Source organism: Microtus ochrogaster, unplaced genomic scaffold (assembly GCF_000317375.1).
Source record: "Microtus ochrogaster isolate Prairie Vole_2 unplaced genomic scaffold, MicOch1.0 UNK21, whole genome shotgun sequence".
Classification (NCBI taxonomy): domain Eukaryota; kingdom Metazoa; phylum Chordata; class Mammalia; order Rodentia; family Cricetidae; genus Microtus; species Microtus ochrogaster.
In genome coordinates, this window is record NW_004949119.1 from 1,672,095 (window position 1) to 1,685,469 (window position 13,375).

At 36.1% G+C, this 13,375-nt stretch overlaps 1 protein-coding gene across 3 annotated transcripts in view; it reads right to left on the minus strand.

Annotated features, from left to right (window-relative positions):
• The window catches only part of Ppp3cb (protein phosphatase 3 catalytic subunit beta), a 46,935-nt gene that overhangs the window by 32,209 nt on the left and 1,351 nt on the right, over nucleotides 1-13,375 (minus strand). For all 3 annotated transcript variants that reach the window (XM_026789536.1, XM_005367625.3, XM_005367624.2), the window contains exons 2-3: nucleotides 2,607-2,807; nucleotides 1,847-1,971 (exon numbers count right to left, since the gene is read on the minus strand). In XM_026789536.1, coding sequence (XP_026645337.1) covers nucleotides 1,847-1,971; nucleotides 2,607-2,807 — 326 coding nt within the window. The remainder of the gene's footprint in view (nucleotides 1-1,846; nucleotides 1,972-2,606; nucleotides 2,808-13,375) is intronic.

Here is a 13,375-nt window from a genome sequence, read left to right on the forward strand (position 1 = left end):
GTGCGCCACCATCGCCCGGCTTTTTTTTTGGTTTTTCGAGACAGGGTTTCTCTGTGGTTTTGGAGCCTGTCCTGGAACTATCTCTGTGGACCAGTCTGGTCTCGAACTCACAGAGATCCGCCTGCCTCTGCCTCCCGAGTGCTGGGATTAAAGGCGTGTGCCACCATCGCCTGGCTGTAACAGTATTATTAACTAACTAAACTACAAAATAGTCTTAAATGAGTACATATACACCAACATGCTCAGTAACAACTAAGTTTTACTTCACTGATTTTATCAATTATACTAAGTTCTTTGTTAGGCAAGACCATTTTCGAATTTTTCTTAAGGCCTCGAGGTAATTCAGCGAAGATTAAAGAGTTTGATAATGAAAATATGAATGGGAAGAAAATCCTAGGATAATAAAATTCCTAAGGAAAGGAATGAACACAGTCATAAAGTCCTTATTGAGAAGTACAATATACTAAAAACACCTTAAAAGTGGATATACACAACACTAAGTAGAATGGAAATTTGCCAGGTAAGAAGGCCTCAGTAGGGCTGGAGAGATGGCTCAGAGGTTAAGAGCAGCAGTGGCTGCTCTTCCAGAGGTCCTAAGTTCAAGTCCCAGCAACTACATAGTGGCTCAAAACTATCTAATAAGATCTGGTGCCCTCTTCTGGCCCACAGGCATATATGCAGGCACAACACTGTAGGCATAATATATAAATCCTTAAAAAAAAAAAAAGGCCTCAGTACCTATTAAGACAGGTGATGAAAAGCACAATAGCACAATCTTAGATTCAGACTGCTTGATTGAGCCACTTACTAACTATATAACTTTGGCCAAGTTAATTTAACTTCAAACGTTAGATTCCTCATCTAATGAATGGATAAATAACAGTATTTACCTCATAACAATGTTCTGAGGACTAAATTAACCAGTATCTGTTAATGCTTAAACCTGGTTGGAATATATTAAACGTGTAATATTAATTATATACTGACAGAGCTTTCACTAAGCAAGTCGCAAGTCTACCTACAAATCTGCCCTATAGAAATAATAGGGTAAGTACACAGAAATATAGGATTACAATGTCCCAATAAGACATCACTTGTAATGAAAAGACTATTTTCATAAAAGAAAATGGTAATTTTAAGTGTCTAACAAGAAGCTAAAGTTTGTTTATTCAATGGAAAATGATTCTGTAGGTTTGTATTTACCAATATGTAAAATGTCACAGTGTACAGATTATGTAAAGACAAGACAGAAAAAAATGTTTTAATATGGTTCCATACTCCTTTAAATAAAAAGATATATATGTTAGAAACTACATCTGTATTTTCCATACTTTATACATTCAAAATGAAAAGGAGCAAAAAGAAATCACTGAATTTAGTGACGAACAATAGGTCATTTTAATGCCTCTTAAAAGTTTAAAAAAATTGTTTTGGATATTCTTGAGTCTTAAGAGCATCATGATGAAACAGATCTACAAAGCAATAAAAGCATTATATAATGAATGCTTCACTTTAAGAATTTCATTGTTTAATGCCCTTAGTGGCAAGAGAGGTAAAGAAATGACTATCATTAGCTCATAAGCCATGAGATAACAAGACAATAAAGACCTCAGTCTGCTTATCATTTCCACTGGGGGGAAAAACAGTAATTATAAGAAACAATGCAAAGAAAACTAATTGAATGGTCTGAAAAAGGAATAAATAATAGCTTTTTCTACAAATTTCAGAATATACAGAGGTATTAAAAAGAACCCAATACAAGTATTTTTAGGAACTTATTGTACTAGGAATTAACAGAAAATCTATATTAACAATAGCAAATCAAATGATAGTATATAATTATTACCTCTATACTAAAATAACCTCTGTCCACATAATCACCAAGAAAAAGGTATCGTGTATTAGCAGGTGATCCTCCTACTTCAAAAAGTTTCATCAGATCAAAAAATTGGCCATGGATGTCACCACACACTGAAACAAGAAGATTATTAGATATGAAGAAAAGCCTCTGAATTAACAATATTACTTAAACTCTAACTGCTGTAACATGAGATATTATAATTGCTATCAAGAAATAATCTGAAAAGTGGCCCAAGAAAGAGTCATCATAGAGATGATATTTAACCAAGTGCTCATGTGCTCAAGATCTAAAACAAGATGTAACAAAAGTAACAAGATATGTCAGTAATGAATTTTTCATGTAAATTTATAAGGCTCCTTTTTTAGAAGCTAAGTAAGCACTTCACAGGATGACAAGATTATATTGCTAGTAATAAAACTCCCATTTCAACTTAGTACTTTTCAATGACCTTAAAATGATCACAAAGATTCTGATTAATATCAAGGTATTTGCCACTAGTAATTAAGAGCAAAGTAAATACTGAATCAAACTGAAGTATGGCCAATACAACTGATGAAACCTTCATAAAAGCATATTAGATTAGCCTCATGTATGCTTATTAAAAACAAAAAAAATACAGACCCATAAAATCAAGACAATGTCCATTTAATATCAATCAGTATATAATGTGATTGAAAAGGAAATAGCTTTATCTCCAATCAACTAAATACTGGTTTAATAACATCCAAAACACAAGTAAGTTTACCTGTAATTGGAGCTTCTACTTCTATCATGGTTTTCTCCCGCCGCAGTATGGCAGCACCCTCATTGATAATTCTAAGTGCAATTTCTTCATCTACTCGACCTTCTTTAACCAGGTGGTTCTTCAGAACATCAACCCTGGGTATCCCATCCATATCAAATACTTCTTCAGATGTCAACCGATGAGTTGGGGGAAAAGGGACAGCTGCATATTTTTAAATGAACACAAAATAAGTAACAATATATTAACACAGAAACTAATTGGATTTAGATAAATAAAACTGAAAATAAATTTCATAAATATTCAAAGAGGTTTTCTTTATTTAATAGATATGTTAATTTAAACAAATTTTTTCTTAAAGAATGATCAAATAACACTATTTGGTTTTGAGATGAAACCCAGGTCCTACACACACACATACATACATACACAAACACGCACACCTTTTCTTTTTAAGGGTCTCACTTATATAGTCCTGGCTCTCCTGGAATCACTATGTAGACCAGGCTGGTCATGAACTCAGAGAGATCCACCTGCCTCTGCCTCCTGAGTGCTGGAATTACAGGTGTTCCTCCAAACCCAGCTTTTATAGTTCTTTAGGTCTATAAAATCTGAGGTCAGCCTACACTACTGAGAACTTGTTTCAAAATTAAATAAGTAAGCAGACAAACAAGTATAAATGAAGGAAGCTACCTAGCTAAATTCTGTAATACCTGGGCTCATGGTAGAGTGCTTGTCTCACAAGTAAGGCCTTAGATTCAACCCCTAGTGGTGGTGGTGGGGGGGGGAATAATAAACTATATGTAAGAACATGTTCTTTGTTGAAAATAGTAAGAGAATTGATTTGAAAAAAAATTCAAGATAACTAAAGATTTTCTTTAAAAAAAAAAAAGATTTTCTTTACCACAATACATTCAGTCAGAACTCATATTATAAAATATAATTACTACATAAACCAGAATAGAAATAAAGTGCAAACATAAGACAATCTTCCATGCCATTTTTAAAACAAGTATTATAGTGTGTATGTGTCTACATCTGCAGTTTTCAACCTGAGGGTCAAGACTTTGGGGTCAAGCGACTCTTTCACTGGGGTCACCTACAACCATCGGGAAAACAATTTTTTTTCATTATGATTCATAAAAGTAGCAAACGTACAGTAATGAAGTAGCAAGAAAAGTAATTTTATGGTTGGGGTCACCACAACATGAGGAACTGTATTAAAGCATCACAGCATTAGGAAGGTTGAGAACCACTGGTCTGCATGATGTATTGAGTGAATATGCCACAAAATGTGTGGAGGTTGGAAGACAAATTTAATTTGTAGGCTGGTTTTTCACTTCCATCTATACATGGGTTCCAGAATCAAACTCAGACTGCCAGGGGGGGGCACTAAGTGTCTTTACCTTTACCTTTGCAAGTTCATCTTGCATGTTCTTAATACAAACATAAAAACAATGTTTTCTAAACAACTTTAATATGATCTTTTAGGGATGCAGATAAAACTAAAGCCAAATGTTTATCTATGTAATTTAACTTACTTTACTGCCCACTGGGTTCTGGGAAAGGAATTCAGGTCCTCAAGCATTCTACTAATTGAGCCACTTGCCTAAACATACAGAGTACTATTTTTAAAAATCCAAGCATGAATATTCCATTTCAGATTGGCTTCACTATATAAAACCGAAATTATTTTGTGTTTGAGTATTCTATCTGCATATATGTATGTATATGTACCATATGCATGTCTGGTGTTCTAAGAAGTCAGAAGAGGGTATCTGATCACCTGGAAATGGAGTTATAATGGCTGTGAACCACCATGTAGTGTGGGAACTAAACACAGGTCCTTTGTAAGAGCAGCAAGTGCTCTTAACCACTCTGCTGATTTCTATCCATCTCTAAAATTCAAATTACTTTATCATAATATAGAGGTCCTTCATGACGAATACTTACCTATATTTTACCCTCATCTTTTACCACTACCTTATATTCTGAAATATTCTGTTTCAGACATTAACTTGCTTTTATTTCTTAAATTACATTAATTTAAAACTATTTTAGTCAGGCATGGTAGTGTGGAGAACAATGCTTAGGAGACAGGGGTAGGTATGTCTCTGAGTTTGAGCAGCAAGGTACAAGCCAGCCAAGCTACACAGTGACAATCTGTTCCAATAGACAGACAGACCAACGATTGATTTACTTTGCATGTCGTTTTGGGTATATAATCTCACCTTATGTTGGAGGAATTGAGACAAGGTCTCACACTAGCTCAGACTCATCTGGAATTCACTATGCCCACACTGATCTTAACTTCCACAATCTTCCACCTTAGCTTCTCACACCCAGGTACAATAGGATGTTTTATGCAGGAACCACCTCGTTCTGTTATTCCTTGTCTTTAAATCTCATTTAGTGTTTCATTCTTGGAAACTTTTATGATACTCCCAGCCTACATTAACAGTACCTTTTATTTTTGGGGTCAGATAACACAGGACATGGCAAATACTTTTATTACAACTTGCATCGTTAAATGCCTATCTTGAAAGTAATAGGGCTATGTCATTTATCTCTATATATCAAATGATCCACAATATACACAGCTTATTCAACTATTAGTATGTGGTAGTTTCTAATATACCCATGTATCTTAAGACCAATTTATGTAGCAGTGCCAATTTATCATTTAGTCTATAAAATGTTTTCCAATACACATCTCACATGATTTTCAGAGACATTTTGTATGATCAGATAGAATTCATCTTCATTTCATCAATGGACTCAGAGATGTTAAGTAGCTTCTCAAGGTGCAGAGCCATCATAGCTCAAACTAGGTCAAAATGATGCTGCAGGATCATCTGTTTTTATATCAACATAATGCCAAAATCATTTGACCTAAGGGATCATCAAAAGGCTCCTCAGGCAGGAACACTGGTGCATAACTGTTACACTAGCACTTAGGAGGTAAAGGCAGGAGGAATAAGAATTGAAGGCCAGCCTGAGCTCTGAGAGATTCCATCACAAAAACCAAATCAAACCAAGGCTCTTCATCAGTCTGATGTAGAACTATGGAGTAGTCACATGACCTAAGGAAAGATTCATTCATACAATAGCATTATTTTCAAATTTGCAAAGCATCCCTGGGATGAGTTAACTGTGGTTGTTATTTAAGTATCCCTTCATCAAATGTTGTTTCCTTCTTTGTTGTTTTTGTCATGGTATCACTACTGCCCATCACTTAGATTTAAATTTTTGTGGAGATTTCCCCCTTTAGGAATTTTAGACTTTTTAAAAGATTCATTATTTTTGTATATTTTAATTATTTTAGATTTATGAGTGCTTATCTGCATGTATGTACGTGTGCATGCCTGGTACCCATGAAGATCAGAAAAGAATGTTATATTCCCTGGAACTTGAATCCTGGATGGATGTTAACCACTAGGTGGGTGCTAGGAACTAAACCAGTCTTCTGCAAAAGTAGGAAGTAACAAGTGTTCTTAACCACCGAACCATCTCTCTAGTTATATTTTTATTTTATAAGTGTGGACCTGAGTCCACATGTGTGTGGATATCCATGGAGGCCAGAAAAGGGCATCAGAACCACCAGAACTGGAGTGACAGGTGGTTGTTAAGCCATTGGATGTGGGTACAGAGAATTGAACTCAGGATCTTTGCAGGACAATGGCTCTTAATCATCGAGCCACTGTTCCAACATGACTCCAAGTCTTTATGATTATTCAAATCTTTCAATTTTCTTACATCTTCATTGCTGAATTTCCTGAAATGTGTCAATACACACTCAATTTCTTATCTAAGTTCTACTTGAAAACTTCAATTCTACTATTCATTCTCAATAGAACAAAGCACAGCCAAATTATCTAGCTCAAAATTTTATGTAGTTTTATTTTTGTTTTAGTTTTCTTTGAGATAGTTTTTTCCAATTTAGTTCAGGTTGAGGCAGAATTTAAGAGTCCTCCTGTCTCTGCCTCCAAAGTGCTGGGAAGGTCTCTCTACCACCATGAATACTATACTCAAACCTGGGTTATCAGGCTTACACCGAAATGCTTTACTTCCTGAATCATTTCACCACCCCCCATCTTATATTCTGAATGATGGTCTCTCACTAAATCTGGAGTCTCCTGGTGCTGCTAGACTAACTAACCAATGGTCTCTGCCTCCCCATGAGGCCCTGGCTTTAAGGTGGGTACTAAGGATCTGAACACAAGTCCTCATGATTGTACCTCAGGCACTTTACTGAATAACCTGAATCAGGGTCTTTCTCAATGTGACCATTATCAGTCTTTAACAAATAACTGCAGTCTGTACTTCCAACTGTAACTGTTCAATCCATAAAGCAAATGCAATGCAGTCTTTTTGTTGTTGTTGTTTTGTTTTTGTTTTTCAAGACAGGGTTTCTTGGTAGCAAAATTTAGTCTTATTATCCCTTAGTGTTGTTTATCTGTTTCATTCCCATTCTCCATCATCTATCCAATATCTATCTACCTCCTACTACTATTAAGCATAATCAGACCTGGTTTTTTTCTTCCCTTTAATTGATGCTTTGGTCATCCATTTCTTGTACTACTCTACTAACAAAACTAAAACTAATTAAAGCTTCTGCCTCCTTTAATAATTTGCTCCACACAATCTCATCAGTTAGCTTTCAAAACAATAACATTACTATTCTACTTTAAAATCTTCAAAAAACAGTAACAATGGGGGCTGGAGAAATGGCTCAGTGGTTTAAGAGCATTGCCTGCTCTTCCAAAGGTCCTGAGTTCAATTCCCAGCAACCACATGGTGACTCACAACCATCTGTAATGAGGTCTGGTGCCCTCTTCTAACTTACAGATATACACACAGACAGAATATTGTATACATAATAAATAAATAAATAAATATTTATTTATTTATTAAAAAAAAACAGTAACAATGATGGCTACCATTGATTCAGTACTGGCCATGTCAGGCCAGGTAGTATGGGACATACTATACACATAGTATCTTCATTAATATGCCAGAAACTCTGTAATAAGACCATATTAACTCTAGTTCTGATGAGAAAACTTAGACCTTGAATGTTAAGAACGTGTCTACATGAGGTTATTCAGTGGTAGAGGTAGTTTTCAACACCAGGAAGTCTAATTCTAACTACAGCCTGCATCCTTAATCATCCAGAGGTTTGCCTCCTATTACAATCTTAAATTTCATTTCAGCTTTTCAACTTGAAACACAAAGGTCCCAGCATTTGAGAGGCAAAGGCAGGAGGATCTCTGTTAGTTCAAGGCCAGTCTGGTCTACAAGAGCTAGTTCCAGGATAGGCTCCAAAGCTCAGAGAAACCTATCTCGAAAAAAAAAAAACCAAAAAAACAAAACAAAAAAAACCCCACAAAGGTTCTTTTCCAATTTTATCCGCCATTCTTTGCTAAACACCTTACATATTACTACCATGCTTTAACAAAACAAAACTCTATACTTTTCTGTTTTCTCTACTCCATTCCCACTCACCTTTCAAGGAGCACCTCTAAACATTACACTAGTGATGCTCTTCCTTTAACTTTACATTACTGTTAGATCCCTTTGTCATTCTAACAGCAGTATTAAATAAACTGTCCCCACACTATACTAGCCACACTAAGACTGTATCTTAGTATCTTTTATTTTAAAATAGGGTCTCATATATCACAGACTGGCCTTAAATTCCCTACGTAGCCAAAGATGTACTTGAACTTCTGATACTCCTGACTCAACTTCCCAAATACTAAGATTACAGGGATGTGTCACTAGGCCTGATTTATGTGGCACTGGAGATGAAACTTGAGGCTTCCTGCATGCTAAGCAGGCATACTACCAACTGAATTACATCCTTCAAAAAAAAATTCCTAGTAAAATGCCTGGTACAGAGCATGTATACAACAAATGTTACACAAATAAACAACCCTATCTTATTTCAATCCTACCCATCCCTCAAGACTTCATTTCTCTTATTAATATATATCTATCTCCCATAAGAAGAGTGTAGTGGCACACATTTTTAACTCCAGCACTGGGGACGGATACAGTAGAAGCAGGCAGATGATCTGGGTTCAAGGCCAATCTGGTCCTTGAGGGGCTACATAGTGAGACTCTGTCTTTAAAAAAAAAAAGAGCACTGCCAGTGGACATTACTACCTAATTTGAACGGAGACAACTTGCTAGTTCTGCAATAAATATTAACCATATCCATACTCAAAGAAATTTATTAACTTTTTGTGAGTACTGATATTCCCAAAGATCAAGGTATTACCTCTTTTTATTCTTTTAATTTTATTGATTTATTATATACACAGTGTTCCACATGTGTGTATGTCTGCATGTCAGAAGAGGGCACCATTATGGATGATTGTGAGCCACCATGTGGTTGCTGGGAACTGAACTCAGGACCTCAACAGCCAGTGCTCTTAAGCTCTGAGCCATCCCTCCAGCTCCAAGACTTTATCTTTTACAATGCCACTCTCTTTTTATAGGTTATGAAGCATAAACAATTACTACTTCATAACTTTGTTTTTCAAACAGGGTTTCTCTATGTAGCCCTGGTTGTCCCGGAACTGGCTCTGTAGACCAGGCTGGCCTTGAACTCAGAGACTCACCTGCCTTTGCCTCCTAAATACTAGGATAAAAAGCATGCACCAACAACATCCAGCTTATAACTCTGATGTCCTAAAATAAATTTTATGTAAAATCAATCAAATAATTAGCTCAATTATTCACCTCTGAATATAAATTAACATTTTTATGAAGTCATATGACTGACACTAAAACACATTTAATACATCAAGGTTCTTTTTTTTTTTTTTTTGGTTTTTCGAGACAGGGTTTCTCTGTGGCTTTGGAGCCTGTCCTGGAACTAGCTCTGTAGACCAGGCTGGTATCGAACTCACAGAGACCCGCCTGCCTCTGCCTCCCAAGTGCTGGGATTAAAGGCATGCGCCACCATCACCTGGCTACATCAAGGTTCTTTTCACCAAACTTTCCCTTATAATCCTTGCTTATTCATTCAATAGCTCTGGCTTTCAGCTCTCTACTGAGCAGTTGAATTTCCTTCTTGACATTTTTCTTATAACATACTACCATAGTCCTTTCTCTTCTCTTTTAAACACAAACATAAGTTAATGGTCTCTGTTGCTTTGCTTTTTCTAGGACACACAGTACTAAAAATTATCTTTGTATGGGTTAAAATTTTAATAGGTAAAAAGAAGAAAAATCATTTTAAGGAGTTACCTTTATGTAAGATATTTTGTAAACAAAACTAACATTCAAACTGCTTTTAAAATATTAAACCTGTGAGCAACAATGAAATCATTATGTGATTCTCAAGATATGAATGAATCATTTGCAAATCTCTGGCAACAATTGAACAACTCTGATAAAACTAGGGTACTGGAAATAGTCTGGCAAATGATCTTAGACTTATAAGCAGAGGAACCTAAATGAATAAAGCTGCCCATTAAAAAAGAAATACATTTAAAACAAAATACACTTTAGCATTTTCACTCAATATGAGAATGTGATAATTTATGACTAATGAAAGTAGAAAATTGGAGGGAAATGTTGAATATAAAAAATCAGTTGTCAGGAATGGGTAGTACACGCCTGCACACCCTTTACTTCGTGAAAGCAGGAAGGTAAGTTCAAGGCCACTCTCAGCTAAATAATCAACTTTGAGGTCAACCTCTGGACTACACATGACTCTCAAAAAAAAAAAAAAAAGTCAATAGGGAGCTGTGTGAAATGCCTAAGCAGGTACAGACACTTGCCATCAAGTCAGACATAACTGGAGTTGAACTGCTAGGGCCCACATGGTAGAAAGAGAACTGACACCCACATGAGTGCCATATTGACTGCAAACTTAGAAAGTACAGTCATTTTTTCTTTAAAAACCAAAGAGAGCCATACAGTGGTGGCACACACCTTTACTCACAGCAGAGGCAGGCAGATCTCTGTGAGTTCAAGACCAGCCTGGTCTACAAACAAGTTGCAGAACAGCTAGAGTTCTTACACAAAGTAATCTTTTTTTTTTCTGAAGCTGAGTAATCTTATCTCAAAAAAAAAAAATAATAAAAAAACTAAAAGGAAAAACCTTTACATTGTGGGTGCTAAAATGTATATAAATCTAAACACTACTCTCTATGGGATAAAGGTGAATTTCATGTTATGATAACAGAACTGATCAAGTCAGTGACATTTTAGCTTTAAGTTTATATAACAAAACATGCACAATTTAGTGAGGAAATGTAACTGGACAAAATTAGGTTAAGTAAATCTGTGAGGAGTGAAAGAAATATTCCTAAATCAGAATTTTACGTTTCAATTACACCATTTTACTGATATGGCAATAAAGTACGTTTTTCCTAGTTTCCATTTTTCTCTTTTTTGTTAAGCCTGCATTCTATTAAATGTATTCTACTTATTTATTGTGCATGTATATATGTGTATTTGTGTGGAGGTCAGAGATCAACTTTAAAGAGAAACTGATTCTCTGCTTCTTACCCATACCTTGGTCATTAGGCTTGGCAGCAAGTACCTTTACCCAGTACAGCATCTCACCATGTTTGTTTCCATGTTCTTAACAAAAATGTATACAAAAAAAAAAAAAAAGCAACAGAAGCTTCAGGAACACATTGTGATTTATTTAATATTTTACTTTGGGAATTTCTGAAACATAGTCTCGCTATGTGCCCCAGGCAGATCTTGAATGAATGATCCTCCTTTCTCAGCCTCCCAAGTGCTGGGATTATGAACATACATACCATTGTGATTAACCACATCAGGTTAAGGGTTTTAAATGATTCATTTTTATTTTTAGTTATGTGTAAGCATGTGTATGTACAGGACTATAAGCAAATGAATGCAGCTTCCCACAGGGCAGAAGAGTGCATCACATCTTTTGAAACTGGAGCCAGAAAGCTGTGGGCTATTTCACACAGATGCTGAGAACAGAACTCTGGTTCTCTGAAAGAGCAGTATGGGTTAACTACCAGACTCACTATTAAATTTTTAAATGAATAGTTTGATTTGAGTCAGTAGCTGGACTACTAGGCTCAGAAACTGAGTATAACTAACCAGGAAACCATGACCAGTGACAAAGAATTGCTAACAAGTTTAGTAACATGTTCATCACATTTATAAATGAATCACTTATAGCATTAAAAATCTCCCAAACTTATAAGTGCATTTCCTAAATGTGACAGTAAACAAAACATTCTTTTTTTTTGTTTTGTTTTTTCCGAGACAGGGTTTCTCTGTGGCTTTGGAGCCTGTCCTGGAACTAGCTCTGTAGACCAGGCTGGTCTCGAACTCACAGAGATCCGCCTGCCTCTGCCTCCCAAGTGCTGGGATTAAAGGCGTGCGCCACCATCGCCCGGCAACAAAACATTCTATATTCTCCTGAAAACCTACTTACCTGGGACTTAAGATGGCTCAGTAGTTAAGAGCATTCATTGCTTGCTCTTTCAAAGGATCTGAATTGGGTTTCCAACACCCACAAGGCTGCTAAGAGCCTTCTGTGACTGCAGCTCTACAAGATCTGACACCCTCTTCTGGCCCTCTGGGGCATCACACACATGGGTACAAGTATGTAACAGACAGGCAAAATATTCATGCTCATAAAACAAGATTAAAAAAAACCCTACATGTCCATAAAATAGAGGTCTTTAGAGTAGAAGCACTGAGCCTAAAATTTAAAGACAAGGAAAAGTTCCAGAGAGTAAGATTTAAACTCAATACTAATGGCAATTCCCCAAACATTCTCATGAAACAGTGTATATAAAAGTTTAAATATTATCCTAAACTTAAATGAAATCTGAGCTTAATTTGTTTTATTTATTTATTTAGAGGCAGGTTTCATTATGTAACTCTGGCTAGCTTGGAATTTGCTATATAGACCAGACTGGCCTCAAACTTAACACCAATCCTCCAGCCTCTACCTCCAGAGTGCTAGGATTAAAGACATGTGCCACCGTAGTATCAGGGATTTTAACAAATTCCACAAGAAAATCAAAGTTGTATCCATTAAGAAGATACAACTACTGCACAAGATATGGTAACCTTAAGCCTCTTAGCTGAAAATTTCCTACAAGAAAATGGTTTTAATTTAGAGTCAATAAGCTGCGAATGGCTGTGTCTGGACTCACAGCTCACTCCAGGTTCTTATGCTTGGAATCTCCTTTCTGCTTCAGTAAAGCAGCACAGGAAAATACTGCCACATGTTTGTCAAGGAACAAGATTCACATGAGGACAACATGAATACATGGTTCGGGAATGTGACTAGCTACTTCACCTTTTATTCTGGTGAAAAGTATCTGAACATACAGGAAATATAGTTAAGAAAATGAAGAGGTAGGTCATGTCCTCTAGATCAATCCCCACCCATAAAATTAAAGGATTTGATAGGATCAATGACTGATCTCTCTTCCCTTAAAGAAAAAAAAAATATTTCTCAGAAAAAGAAGTTCATAAACTATTTGGTTCATTCTAATGTCTAACCCAACCCATATAGGCCTAGGTTCAAAAATGTGTCATTCTTTTAAGAAGCGAAAGTGCAGACTGAAAACTTTAAACTTAAAAAAAAAACACACAAAGGAGAAAAAGGTTTCTTGTTTTAAAATATTTTAATGGGAGCCGGGCAGTGGTGGCGCACGCCTTTAATCCCAGCACTTGGGAGGCAGAGCAGGCGGATCTCTGTGAGTTCGAGACCAGCCTGGTCTACAAGAGCTAGTTCCAGGACAGGCTCCAAA